This window comes from Poecilia reticulata, linkage group LG1, assembly GCF_000633615.1.
Source record: "Poecilia reticulata strain Guanapo linkage group LG1, Guppy_female_1.0+MT, whole genome shotgun sequence".
Classification (NCBI taxonomy): domain Eukaryota; kingdom Metazoa; phylum Chordata; class Actinopteri; order Cyprinodontiformes; family Poeciliidae; genus Poecilia; species Poecilia reticulata.
In genome coordinates this window covers 742,543-757,283 of record NC_024331.1, presented here as the reverse complement: position 1 = coordinate 757,283, position 14,741 = coordinate 742,543, and the positions used below count along the sequence as shown (strand labels likewise).

Below are 14,741 nucleotides of genomic sequence, written 5' to 3'. Positions count from 1 at the left end.
TAGAGTCTGTCTCATGCTACCACGAGTGTAAAAGCACCACCAACATTCAAAACTGACCAAAACATCAGCCAGACAGCATAGGTCCTGAGAAGTGGTCTGAGGTCCCCACCTGCAGAACCACTCCTTTATTGAGTGTGTCTTGCTAATTGCCAATAATTTCCATCTGTTGTCTATTCCATTTGCACAACAGCAGGGGAAATTGATTGTCAATCAGTGTTGCTTCCTAAGAGGACAGTTTGATTTCACAGAAGTTTGATTTACTTGGAGTTATATTGTGTTGTATAAGTGTTCCCTTTATTTTTTTGAGCAGTATATATATATATATATATATATATATATATATATAAGCTATATATATATAGCCTATATTAGCATATATTGTAATTCATACAATATAAGCTAAATTGTATGTATTAAATTTAGCTTATTTGTTTGTGTTGTCAAGTTTAAATTCAATTCACTCATATAAACAATACATAATTTAATGTGATTAAAACAGGACGAAGTAAAGTTGATCTGGTCGGCAGCATAAATCCTTAAACCACAGGCTTCAAGGTAATCAGTCACAATGTAGACATGTTTAGCAGCTGAAAAAAAATTAATAAATAAAAAACTGTCTGCAGGTTGTGTGTTTCCTTCACTAGCTCATGTCTGTCATCAGGTCAGCTGCTCATCAAATACTTTGCTTCAACAAAACCTCACAGTGTGGTTTTGCGTTTTCAGGTTAGGCGTTTATTGACGCCTAACCTGAAGTACTTCATTACTTTTCAGCACTTCATTTTTTTAAACATTTGAAACTTCTGTTGAATATTTTAAGATAATAAACAAATTCCTAAAAATCATGAGTTGAGTAAAATAATTGCTACCTTATATTTTTTAAATAAATTACGTTCAGTGCAGTCATGTATTCAGATTAAAACACATCCAGTCAAGTGCAATAATTAGGTTCCAGTGAAAAGTAACATAAAAACTGCATGAGCTTTGTCAATTTATTATAAATTTTTAAAGTCTCATATCACCAAAATGTCTAACAAATGTGCACCATAAAATAGAGAGAAGTCTTATAGCAAGAAAACAGAATCAAGTAAGAAATGAACCATCTATGAAAACGTTTAACTGGGATCAAATCTGAATGTAAACTTGTCAGCTAGATGTTCCTCACATGTATTGGCGGCTCACCTGATTGTGCCGGTGGGTGACGGCAGCGGGGAGCCAAACGCCCTGATGTGCTCTTCATGCTGCTGCGCGGTGGGAATGCTGATCTTAAGAGGGGAGATGTGGGGCAGCAGCGGGCGGGGCGGGGGAGAGGGCTGCTCCTTCTCCCTGTGCTCCTCCACTTCCAGGAGCGACGTGAACTGGATCTTGATGACGGTACTGGGAAACCGAAACACACACCTAGAAGAGAGAAGGACAGCAGTGAGAGGAAAGACATGAGAGGAAAAAAAGATAAAAAATAAAAAAACAGGAACTTAGCCACACTGGTTCGTTCTCTCCTCCACAAAGACCTTCAGTGATCAAAAGTTCGAGTTAGCTTACAGAAATATAGCTTAGCTATCACATGATCAGTAGAAAACAAACAGATCCTTACTCTAACAACACTTCATACCAACACAAGTCAACTCACAGAAAAACATCAAATATCACCTGAAAAGCAAAACACAGCAAACCTTTGTAGAGGTTAGGTGTGCAAGAAGTTGTTTGTGTGCAACAGGAAACGCAAAATATAAATCTAACAAATATGTCACACAACATACAAATAAAACATGGCTACATGTTTAAGTTACCTCAAAAGTGTGTTTATATAATAACCAAGCGGTTTGTGGGCAAACACACTGTACTGGTAGTTTACACAAAAACCTGTTTTCCTAAATCTCTCTTCTTTTATACTTTTAGCGGGTCTGAACAAATGCCTGAATGACAGCGAGAATCGCCACCAGGCCATGCCAGTTCAAACCTAAACAAACCTTTTAGAAAAGATATGTGTCTAAGGGATGTGTTACATATTTTACAATAAGAGGACGAGGATATTTTACTTGTCATATAAACAATTTTTTTTTTCTTTCTGAAGAAGTAAAAACTATTAGGGTCCTCAGGCCCCCCTGCCCTGCATGTTTTAGGTGTTTCCCTTCTGCTCCACACCTGGATTGAATCTGTGGGGGATTAACAGGTTTCTGCAGTCAGCTGAATCAGCTGTTTTGGCATAGAGGCACATCTAAAACATGTGGACCAGGGGGGCCTGAGGAAGGACTGGAATTGAGAAGCACTGATCTAATGTCATTGGGGGGAAAATGTGTCATTCTGAACTTAACATGCTTGGAGCACAGCTAGCATTAACCATAACATATGAGGTTTTCTCAGTTTCTTGGTAGTTGTGCTGTTAATAAGAAAGGATTTTTTTTTCATTTCACTTTTAAGTTTGCTACAACTAAATGTAAAACTAAATAGCAATTTTGTGTTTACAGTTCTACTTCATTCACAGAATTTGATTTCTCCTGCTTCAGAACAACTACAGCACAATGAAGTGTGCAATTTTAAGTAACCCTAAAATCTAAATGTAAAATTACTACAAACTCAGCTGCATGTTAGTAACATAGGTTAACATAGGTGTAACATAGGTTTCTTCTACTACACAAAAGATCACCCAGATTATTGTCAAACTGTGTACTACTTGGAAAACCACATTCAAACATGGCTCTGGTGGATATGGCGTTATAGTTTCTCCATGTGGGTCTTCCAGGCAACACTTCCGGTTCAGCAGCGAACACGCCCCTAAACAGTCAAAGGAACCAATCACACAGAACAACTAACCTTTTCAGTGATTTGTCAATATATGCACATATCAGTTCTGCAGGTTACCTTTGTTTATTTACAAAACTGGTCAGGAAAAAAAACCTAAAACATAATGCAAAGATATTTATAGTAAAGACCAAAGTACACTCACTAAGTAGGTAATTTCATTAGAAGCATACGTAACCCAGGTTTCAGACAGAAACTAGAACCGTTTCCACATAACACGTGAGAGGAGTTGTCAGGGGTGCGTTTGTTTACATTAATGTTTACGTGACGGTGACACGTTGACTTAGAGCCACACAGCTAACATGAAGCTAACGTGATGAGCTAATGTTTTTGAAAAAAAAACCGACACGGGCCATTAACGTTGATGAAATAGTTTTAGATTGGATTGCATGAATAATTTTAAAAAAATCATTGAACAATCTGCACACATTGTTGAAAACAGTATCCACATACTTTGGGTGCTGAGTCAGTAGGCCAGAACGAATGAAGCAAAATCTGCTCAGAACTAAAACACAATAGCTACAGAGCACATATTATCAGGAAGACCCCATTTACAAATGAAAATGAAATGTAATTTCTAGTAAACAATGGGACGAACTTTGTACGCCCAAACAAAACGCCCCCCCACCCCCACTTGACCGTGTAAATGTGAACATTAGAAAGTTCTATGCTAGGCTTCAATTTTATTTTGCCAGAAAAATAAACGTGCAGTTAACTTCTTAAAATACATACACAGTTTTTAATTTAAGCGCAAAGTGTGCAAACTGATTAGAGACGTCATAAACCATGATGTGTTCATTTCTGGGTAAGTATTTATGGCATATTAAAACTTTGCAAGGCGCTGCTAATAGTTAAGCTAACTACACTCACTCTCTGGGCAGCGGTAGCGGCGGAGCTCCTCTCCGCTGGAACACTCCGTCAACAAACACGCCGTTCTTCCCCAGACACCGCAGAGAGAAGCCGCCCGCCTCGTCGTAAGTTATCTGCAGGTGTCGCCTTGAAATAAAGCTCGAGTGACCCATGTTGATGTCCACCGAGCCGTGGGACGAGTTCCGGCCTATGGTGACCGTCCTCTGGCGCATGACAAACTCAAAGTCCCGGCCCTCGAGCCTCGCAAGGGCCTGCGGAGGAGTAGAAGAGAGCCTTGCAGGAAAACCTTCGGCATCGCAGCGAGCTTCCATTATTGGAGGACCCAAGACAGAGAGCGAGGGCTGGTGATAGGAGTGAGAGGTCACCGCGACGCGCACGGGGCTACACGGCGCCGACTGTAATGCAAGCAGAGCCCGAGCTCCGTTGTCGTCCCGGTAGTCTGCCATATTTTTCTGAAGGGGCTACACACTCAGGGAGAGTCTGCAACAACTTTTTCTTGTCAGGCACCGAAAACTGCAACGTGAGAGTTTTGAGCCAGTGCACTTGCTCGCTCTGAAGCTGACAGAACAACATGGAGTCCGGTCGGATCATAGAAAGACCAGGAGCGGATTTTCTAGGGATCGGACTGCTTTATAATGTGTAGTGGTTTCCAAAAGGTTCATGACAACTGCCACTACGTTTCCCCCCAAAAAATAAACGACTTCCATTGCTTTGAAAAGAGAATAAAACAGGTTTTTAAGTTTTTCAGTTTGTTGTGTTTTGTCATAAACATGGACACACATACTGAAATGTTTGATGTTGGATTTGGGGTGATTTCAGGACTCCAAAATCCAATAAGGCTGACCTTATTGTCAGCCTTATTGGACAATATTGTTATGACCACACATGTAAAGGGATTGTTTGGAATTTATGAAGTGTGATTTTGTGAAAACATTACCAAAATATTACTTGTATTAGATGAGTAATTTCATTTAATATATAATTCAGGGATCAAATAGTAGCTTGATTCTCACTCCATCCGCCTTTTTTGTTGTGTCCTTGGGCAAGACACTTCACCCCCTTGCCTGCTGGTGGTGGTCAGAGGTCCTGGTGGCGATGCTGCATGACAGCTTCTCTTTGTCAGACTGCCACAGAACAGCAGTAAGCTACTGGCTTGCCACTGTCAGCATGTGAATGTGTATGTGAATGAATATGTAACAAATAAAAAAAGAATAAACTAAGAAATTATAACCAAGAAATACTTTTACATATTTTTATATAGCATGATACACTGCTCAAAAAATAAGGGGACACCTAAACATAACAATGTAACTCCCAATCAGTCACATCTTTGTGGAATCAATGTCACTAGGAGTTAAGCATTAAGCAGGGGTTGATATTTTTTGTTATTTCCTTCTCAATCAATTTCACCATGTCAATAATAAAGTTTTGATAATATTTAATTAAGATCTATGTTATTTTTAGTGTTTCCTTTAATTTGTGAGCAGTGTATTTCAATAGCTTCTTTAACGTCTTAATGACTTTTACTCTTTAGGGAATGAAAATCACTAAATTATACATATTTGTTGTTCTGGACTTGGCTCAGATTTTGCTTTTAGTAATTATGTTTTGTAAAGCATAGTGAACAGAGTTCATTTTATTCCTTTATTTATACATCTTTACTCAGTCTTGAGACTCACTTGCAAGAGAGATCTTACTTTTTTTCTCCTTCTTAGGTGCTTGTGTATGATTGCTGTACGTCGAAGTTCAGCTTATAAAGGTGGAACATTGCATTAATTCATTTCTGTGTAATATTTTGGGTACCGTGGTTCTTTTTTGACATGTCCGCACTGCATTATTCATTTTGGAGCCCGTTACAACCAATAACTTATTTATCCATCTAAATCAGTCATCTTAAATGAAAACAAAAAAAACAAAAAAAACACTAAAACAGCCACGACAGCAATGTGTCTGTTTTCAAAAAAGTCCATTAAATCAAGAAAACTAATTTGATAATTTTGATAAAATATCCATGTAATATTAGTGCATTGTCCAAGAGAAAGGCCTATATGGCATTAATGATTTACCGATCAGCTCAGTTTGATTCAGTCTATTCTGCTCATGCCTTGCTGAGGAACCTCTCAGTTCTTCACAGGGATGTTAGGAGCAGAAGTGAATAAAGTGGACATGTAAGGATAGTCCCAAAAACAAATGTATCATGCGGTATTTTTGTAGCAAGACAAAACAGATTCATGACATCCTTTCTTTCCTGAACATCACAGGTAGTTCAGCTACAGTTCATGTTTTCAATTCAGGAAACTCATGTTCTTCAGTGGTTTGTTGAGATTTTTATAAAAACCCTAAAAGCATTGGTAACACTTTATTTGAAGAGGTGTTCATAAGACTGACGTACCACTGTCATAAACATGACATAACACCTGTCATGAACATGAAGGTGTTATGGTGTTAGTCTTTATGAATGTTTATGACAGTTGTCATGAAGTGTCATTCGGTAAATAATGACACTTTTAATGCAAAGTTGCTCTAAATGTTGCATTGAAAGTCCATTAAAAATGCCAACTTTGCATTAAATTGTCAGAATTCACAAAATCAGGCAAAGTTGACACTTTTAATGGACTTTTAATGCAACTTTCCGTGCAAGTTGCATTAATCTAATCAGACATTTAGATTATATCTAGCTCATTTTACATGATGTTAAAGCACAGGACCTGGTTTACCCACATCTTTTTTTCTTTTCATTTTTTTTATCTCTAGGCTCTGTTTATAAACATAGAAAGAACAAGATGATTGAAAAGTCTGGAAAATGGATCTGTGAAGGAATAGGGGCCAAAAATGGGAAAGTCTACCAGTCTGTCCACATGAGAGCGCTGTTCAAATACGAAAAAGATATCAATATGCAAGTGTTCCAGTAGTGTCATATTCCAACTTTACACCCTTGTCCCCCAGTGGGGTCAGGAGGGCTGCTGGTGCCCATCTCCAGCTAACGTTCCGGGCGAGAGACGGGGTCACCCTGGACAGGTCGCCAGTCTGTTGCAGGGCGTATCATATTCTAGTTAATATAGTTTAGTTTTAAGATTATTTCATCACAAGTGGAAATACTTACAATACAAATAAAAATATATCAGACTGATTTTTTTCCTTCAACAAAATAACATTCTGTTTTTTTATTAAAAAGAACCAAAAAAGAGGGATATAAACAAAAATCTTTACACCCAGCTGCTATGCAAATTTATGCTGACTTGGAAATTTCAAATAAAAGATTTTTTTTTGTTTATTTTTATTTATTTATTTTTTACACATTTAAGCATTACAATTCCAAGAACTTATAATACATTAAAACACCATTTATAGATAATTAACTGCTTTAAATACGATTTCTCCAAAAGTTGTGCTGGGCTGCCTGTGTTGTTGTAGTGGCTCCCAGACTTTTCAGCTTCTCACCTACGAAATGACAGAGTTGTTCCACCTGCTATCAACTGATTCACTACTAAATCAGTTAAACAAGGTTATAATCACAAGGCTGTTGTCATTTTTATAAATGGCAAAAATGTATTTTTACCAATCGTCCATTTTGTCAAGACCCTACAATGGACCTCAAATGGAGTTCTGAGCCCAATTTGGGAAAAACCTATTCCAGGATATTATTTAAAATATTTTTGTCCTTATTGTTGCATAAACATGTCTGATTTGGAGGGATAGAGTGCATCCAGAAAGTATTTACAGTGCTTTGCTTTTTCCACATTTTCTATTGTGGAAAAACTTGGAATATGGTTATATTCCAAGTTGTAGTAAATTAATCTCTTTCCTCAAAATTCTACACACAAGTTTCCAAAATGTGGAAAGTGGTAGTTGAGTTGTTTGCAAATGAATTAAAAATAGAAGACCAAAGAGTCATATTTACATTAGTATTAAAAAATCTTTGCTTAATACTTTGTTGATCAACGTTTACAATTCGAAGTGTTCTTTACAGTTCTTCTCCAGCTCATCAGGTTTGATGGGAGGTGTTTGTGCAGCTATTTTCAAATATTTCCAGAGATGGCTTATAGGAGAAACAAATGTTATTTATAAAAAAAAATCCTAAAAACATTCAAATTAGTTAAACATTTAAAGCTATCAAATTTACATTAATCACAAATATGTCCGAATTTACAGCAAGCATCTCCAATACACAAGAAAAAGAAAAGAGAAATGTTTTAAATGTTTCAAATTGTCAAAAAAAAGTTTTACTATGAGCAAAGCAATACTAGACAAGATGTGAAGTTTTCACTTGATGAAGGTTACCATCACTCACAAACTAAGTCACAGCTCTTAGTTTACAGCACAGATAAAATGAAACTCATCATGATCAGACTTGATGAACCAGAGATGGTCTCCTTCTTTCTCCATGACTCCACTGGTGTCACAGTTTTCTTTTGGTTCATTGTGACCCCAGTGTTTAAACTCTACATCACTGTCATCAACCCAGAACCAGTAATGGAGGGAAGAGGTGTAGTGAAGGCAGAGCCAAATGAAGGGACTGTTGGCTTTCTCAGCCTCCAGTTCAGCAAAGGTCTGCATCTGTTTATTCAGGATGGAGGCCAGCTCTTTGTCTGGGGTAGCTCAGGGCTTCTTCCCAGGTCTTGTTTTGGTCAATCAGTAAAAGAGATGAATCTCAAAAAGAAACTTAAACCTGTTTTATATGACAGAAAGTCAAGCAACTCCATGTAGGATATAACGTAAACAGCACAGTCAGAAATACAATAAGTTTATAGCAGGCATAAAATGATCTAATGGTCTGAATGCTGACTGCAGAAATCTACATTATTAGCAAATATAGAGGGCCCCAAAACCAAATTTTGCTTAGGGCCCCATGGAGCATTGGGCCGGCCCTGCCCCCCATTATCAAAGTCAACTCACCACCAGGGAATGGTTAATGGACAGTTCTGCCTCTGTCTTCACCTAAGATGAGTGGTAAGAGCACATATACAGTACTTGAACATGGTGTTCGTTATGGACAATCCATGATGAGCACAGAAGTCCAATAACAGAACACCACTTGGGTTTAGATCAGAGTGGCCGATCCCGTCCAGGTCTCACCGTCATTGCCCACATGAGCGCTGAAGTTCCCCAGCAGAACAAGAAGAAGAGGCACTCTCCAGAACCCCTCCAACAACTCCAAAAAAGGTGGGTAATCTGAACTGCTGTTTGTCACATAAGTACAAACAGTCAGAAACCGTCCCTTGGCAAATAAGTGAAGGAAAGTTACCCTTTTCACAGGGGTGGACCCCAACACACAGGCATCAAGATGGGAGGCAAAGGAGAGCCATGTATCTCCTTTTCTGTGCCTCTCACTATAGCCGACTCAACAGAGCCTGATTCAAAGTCCAAGCGGAGCCCAGCTCAATCCCACCATATGATCGTGGGATTTAGTAGGTCTTCGAAGTACTCAGCACCAGTTATTCTCCATGTCCTGAACTTTTATTACACCCGAGTTTTTGTATCAGCAACCACGTGCTGCCTGGTGCTGCTTCTGGGGTCACACAGACCAAAAAGACCTGATAGGTCTTTAGCTGTCCAGCTTCCGTCCCTGAGCTGATTCTAGGGTGGTTCTCAAAACAGGCACTGACAACCTTGTGGCCACAACTTCAATAAACCACCTTGACAATGGACGCAGGGAATGTGGCTGACTCTTTGTGGACCATGTTTCACCCACTTCCTCCAAAATGTGTCCGTGGTCTTTTCATAGATGTAGATCTATGAAAAGATCTACATCAGTGTCACTGATACAGACATTAGGAGGACATTATGGCAAATGTCAGCTTCATGGTCGATATTTGAAAGTGATACCCGGTCATCCTCAGCCTTCAACTGCTGAGGATGCCTTTACATAGATATGTGTAAAGGCTGCTAATGTCAAAAGTCGTTGTTTGTCGCTAGCAAATGACTGATGATGGTACGACTGAGTTCCAGTTTTTACAGAAATTTCAAGGACTGGGTCAGGAATCACAGGATATCTTAAATTGTCTGGACTGACTGACCATGAGAGTATCAGTGTCACTGAAAAAGCTTTCTTTATGTTGGAGTTGCAGGTAAACTGTTATACAGTGTGTGTGAATCACACATACTGTATAACCAATTGTATTGGCCTCTCACTGTTCCTTTGGTAGGGGAATGACAGGACCAAGGTTACGAATAATACATTAAGATTTCTGACATTGTTCACAATAGTCAGCTGTGTACACCTCACAGTCTGTGTTAATGCCATATTGGGTCAGTGGGTCAGATAGTGTGGCATATAAAACAAAAAGACTCCTGGCTTGTCCTGGTGTACTACATCCTTCATCTTCAGTGTTTCAATTATTTCATTCTGAACTACAAAGACACTTTTTGTAATGTCTGTGTTGGCAAAGAACTCTTTGCCCATGAGCTGATTCTAGGGTTGTCCTCAAAACAGGGACTGACAACCTTGTGGCCACAACTTCAATAAACCACCTTAACAATGGACACAGGGAATATGGCTAACTCTTTGTGGACCAAAGAGTTGGCCACATGCCAGCCACTTCCTCCAAAATGTGGAGGAAGTGGCTGGCATGTTGTTGTAAAGGTAACAACAGGTTACAACAGCAACCTGTTGTTGTAAAGGTAATTCGCTCAACCTGTGAGCAAGCAAACACATCCAGGTCCATTTGGTCATAGGGAACATTGACACTTTCAAAAGCAACAAAGTCTTTGATGTTAAATCCGTTGTGGTTTTGATTCCCAGCACTTGTGTTTTCAGAATGAACTTCCTCATCCTTAGCTTCCATGTCCTTTTGGACTTCGAGGACAATGTCAAAAGCAAAGTACAGTATTTTGATCTGTCATCATCAGAGCTCTCTAATGAAACGTCACTGCCTCTTACATCCTAACAGTGGTGGAGAAAGTACTCAAAAAATTTACTTAAGTAAAAGTACAAATACACAGACAAAAATGTACTTAAGTAAAAGTCAAAGTACCACATTAACATTTTACTTAAGTAAAAGTAAAAAAGTACTGGCTTTTAAAAATACTTAAGTATTAAAAGTAAAAGACTTGCTGAATGCATTACCTAATCGCTAATATCATTAAGTGAACCGATCGTATTTAATTTCAATACATCAATAATGTGCCATTTTAATGAACAGCCACAGATAAAGCMTGTTTTTATTGAGTTTACTCTGTAACATAGTTTAGACTAAGATATGTGATTCTATGCATCATCATTTCAGGGATGGAAACATCTGGTCTCCTGTCCTAACAGCATGAACTTCACTTTTTTTGCCACACATTTATTTTGAAAGAAATCCAACTGGCAGAGGAGGACATGGAACCAAGGAGCCACGTAGCAGAGTTGTAGTCTAGACCACCGAACCCAAGACCAAATCAAAACCAGCACCCCGTGCTACATGACAATAACATTAAATTTACCTATCAAAATTGCTTCTCAAATTGATCTGAAAGATCCACTTTCCCAAAAAACCACCTAGATATGAAATACTTAGAGCTGAAATAAATTTAACCAGTGACAATTCAAACTCTTCTTCATTCTGTTTTGCTTTCATCTCTGTGCCACAATACACAGAGGTCTCCTGCCATCCCTAAAAAATAACGCACTGTGCGGTTACCCATATTGCTAATGTCAGAAATAATAATTGTCTGCACCATTAAACATAGCAATTAACAACGCTCAACTATGAACACTGTCCAAAGCCCAATAAGCAAGAAATAACCAAGCAGGAGGAGCACCGTGACTGTTCTCATCCTCCCTCCTGCTGCAACGTCTGCCACCATGACAGGAGATGAAAACAAAGAGCAATGAGCATGCTCTGTGTTGCTACGTTCTTGTTTTATTTATTCGCCAATATAAAGATATTTCAATGAAATAAAATAGCTACTGCAGTGTACGCAGAGCATTACAAGAACAAAGAACGGATCTCAGTGAGGTTTCAGCACTATAGGACTTAGTCAAGATCCGTCCAGAAGAATCAGGTCGTTCCTGAATGTCATCACTATGTTGCACTTTGGTCACAGCGTTGTCCCATATCTGCGACATGTCAGTCAACACCTCCACACAGTAATTCAGCTCATGAGTGACAACTGTTTTTCATTGCAGATGCAACATGTGTCTCTGTACAGCTAGCTTTGCTAGCATCACGTCCACAGCGCTTACCTTTCTTTAAGCTTTCCTTCCAAGTGACGCTAAAAGTTGGACGAAGTCCCGCCGTCTGTGAAAGCGAAGCGCTGTTGATTTTACATGTCGCCATATCTTATGATTTATGCAGCGCTATATTACTATATTATATTACTGACGCTCAGAGGAAACCACTGCGCATGTCTGGAGCTCCGCGTGCGAGTAAAAGTGGAGCCGATGGGTGACGACAGACACTAAGTCATGTTATTGCTCGGATTTTACGGCGCCACCTTAAGTCCCTGAACTTCACATTTTAACGGAAAAAAAGAGCAACGCGACTTGGATGTAACGAGTAACGCGACAGTTTTGTAGAAATGTAGTGAAGTAGAAAGTACAGATACTTACTGTAAAATGTAGTGGAGTAAAGTAGAAAGTATCCATTATTAAATCTACTTAAGTAAAGTACAGATACACGAAAATTGTACTTAAGTACAGTACTTCGTTACTTCCGACCACTGCATCCTAACAACATTTCATCTTCCTTTGTAAGAAATCCAAGGCCCCAACCAATATCAAAGATCATCTTGACTTTGTGTGCAGTTAAAATGGTTTGTAAGATCAGTTTGAAGTCGTCTCTCTCAAATCGATCTAACGCCAACAAAAAGCAAACTGAGAACTCTTGTATTTCCAGTGCACAATCTCTTTGAACCTTTATGACATCGTCAATGAGAACACTGGGGTGCTCATCCACATGATGATGTCAAACAATCTGTGTCAGGTTCTTGTTTGTTTTAGTTGCTATGGAGACACAAGGAGGTATGTGTGGGATACCTGTCAATTAAAAATGCATGCATAGACATCTAATTTTGTAAATGTAAGTTAATAAATGTGCATAAATTAAAATTTTGTATTTCTCCTGTTTACCAATGAGAATACTCATAAACAGATTAATTAATAAAAGTATAGGTTTTATAAAGAGAGTAAGTATTTTCCCAGCAGTTAGACACACAAATGAGCCAGTCACATTTAGGAACTGGCTCTAAGACGTATATCTCCTTGATCTATTTTGAATTGTGGATGAGGAGGATCCTCTTAACCCTCACCTGGCCGCTCTATCATGCTGGCCTGACTGGTGGATTGCTGCAGAGATGGTTGTCCTTCTGATCTGCTCTCCTCTCTCCACAGAGGAATGCTGGAGTGACCATTGGGTTCTTAGTCACCCCCTGACTTAGGACCTTCTGACCCAATCACTCAGTTTAGATGGCCAGCCAGCTCTAGAGTCCTGGTGGTTCTAAATTTCTTTCATTTATGAATGAGACCATTGAGTTCAAGTCAAAGCCTCAACTTTTTCTGGATCCTTCCTCACACTTGTGCTTCAAAGCAATCCTGTCTCAGGGGTCTACTGAAAATTCCTTTGATTTCATGCTTGGTGTTTGACCTCTGACATGTTTTATGAAATGTGGAACATTGTCTAGAAAGGTGTGTGCCTTTCTAAATCAAGTCCAATTTACCACAAGGGGGCTCTATTTAAATTTTAGAAAGATCTTGAAGATGATCAGTAGAAAAATCTCAGTTTTGATCTTCACTGGCAAAAGCTGTGAATACTAATGTAAATGTGGTTTCTTGGTTATCTAAAATGCTTTCCACATTGTCATAATGAGGTTTGTGTGTGGCTGTATAAATAAAATACTAAAAGGCTATGAAATAGCAAAATGTGGAAAAGGGATTTAAGTACAAGGGCATTGGGAGCCTGATCTGGTCTCTATGAGGTTCTAAAATAATTATGTCCAATTTCATGCACAGCAACACACTGACTAATTTATACAACAAAAATGAAATCAACATGAAAATGGTGTATTTCATAAATTATGTATGTTTTTTCTTTTTCCAAAGAACACTTAGAGGAAAGGTAGCAACCCTTTCCTCTAAGTGGAAAGGGTAAGTACATTCATTTGATCTGTTAATAATAATCAGGTGTAAGCACCATACCAAGCTGAGATTTTGACAGATTGCTTCTTTAGAGCATACAGCAGTGTGTTAACAAACTGCCAAGGATGGAATGCACCAGGAGTGACCTTGTGGCTGCCCATTAGTGTGGTAAAACCTAAAAAGGAATTTTCAAATGATTTGTTGTTGACAGTTCTAGAAAGGTGGCATCGTATGCATAAAAGAAATTTTAAATTTATTAAAAGAGTTTTACAACTACACAGCAAGAGAAAAAAATGTATAAGTACATAAGACTGAACTAGTTTTTCATAGGTAGTACAATAAATCTTGATGAAACCATAAATGTGAAAAAAACAAAGATATGAAAACATATTCTACAATATCTTTATTAAACAATGATGAAGTCAAAAGAGTAAAGTAAAAGAGTATGTGTCTATAAACACTGCATGTGTCATGTATCCATTGGCACAGGATATAGTGCTAGGATCTGAGGTTATTTGAGTTTGGTTTTGTAATTATTTTTTGTTCCTTTCTACTATTTCTGCATCTTTTCTACTTCCACTTCAGTTCTTTCTTACTAAGTCTAGTTTATGTCTTTTTTCTGCTTATTCTTTGTCTCTGTAGTTTATTTATGGGTCTTTATTTAATTCTCTAGTCCCCTGTGTATTCTCCCTCGCCCCCTGTGCCATGTATCTCTCCCTCTCCTCAGACTGCATCCTGCTCCCTTCACTGCATCCAGTTAGCAATCAGCCCAGTTCCTTTATTCCAGTATTCAACCTCCGAGTATTTAAGCACTTCATTGTCAGTCACTACTTGCAGGTTTGTCTCGTTATCAACTCAATGTCCCATGCCTGGTGCTTTTGGGTCCACTCAATAATATACATAATGGCATATAGAGAAACAAGGATAATTTGTTTAGTCTTGTTTACATACTCTAAAAAGTGCTATATAAGTTTGATGTATTATTATACAAAAATTAATTTATAGGAAAGTAACATAA

The 14,741-nt window shown here is 38.5% G+C and overlaps 1 protein-coding gene across 2 annotated transcripts in view; it reads right to left on the bottom strand.

Moving 5' to 3' along the window:
- foxk1 (forkhead box K1) overlaps positions 1-4,835 on the bottom strand; it is a 17,220-nt gene extending 12,385 nt beyond the window's left edge. The window contains exons 1-2 of one of the 2 annotated variants that reach the window (XM_008404998.2): positions 3,667-4,835; positions 1,180-1,395 (exon numbers count right to left, since the gene is read on the bottom strand). In XM_008404998.2, the coding sequence (XP_008403220.1) occupies positions 1,180-1,395; positions 3,667-4,112 (662 nt within the window). In that variant the 5' untranslated portion in view covers positions 4,113-4,835. The remainder of the gene's footprint in view (positions 1-1,179; positions 1,396-3,666) is intronic. The other variant, XM_008405006.2, reaches the window with a different exon arrangement.
- Between the last annotated feature and the right edge of the window lie 9,906 nt (positions 4,836-14,741).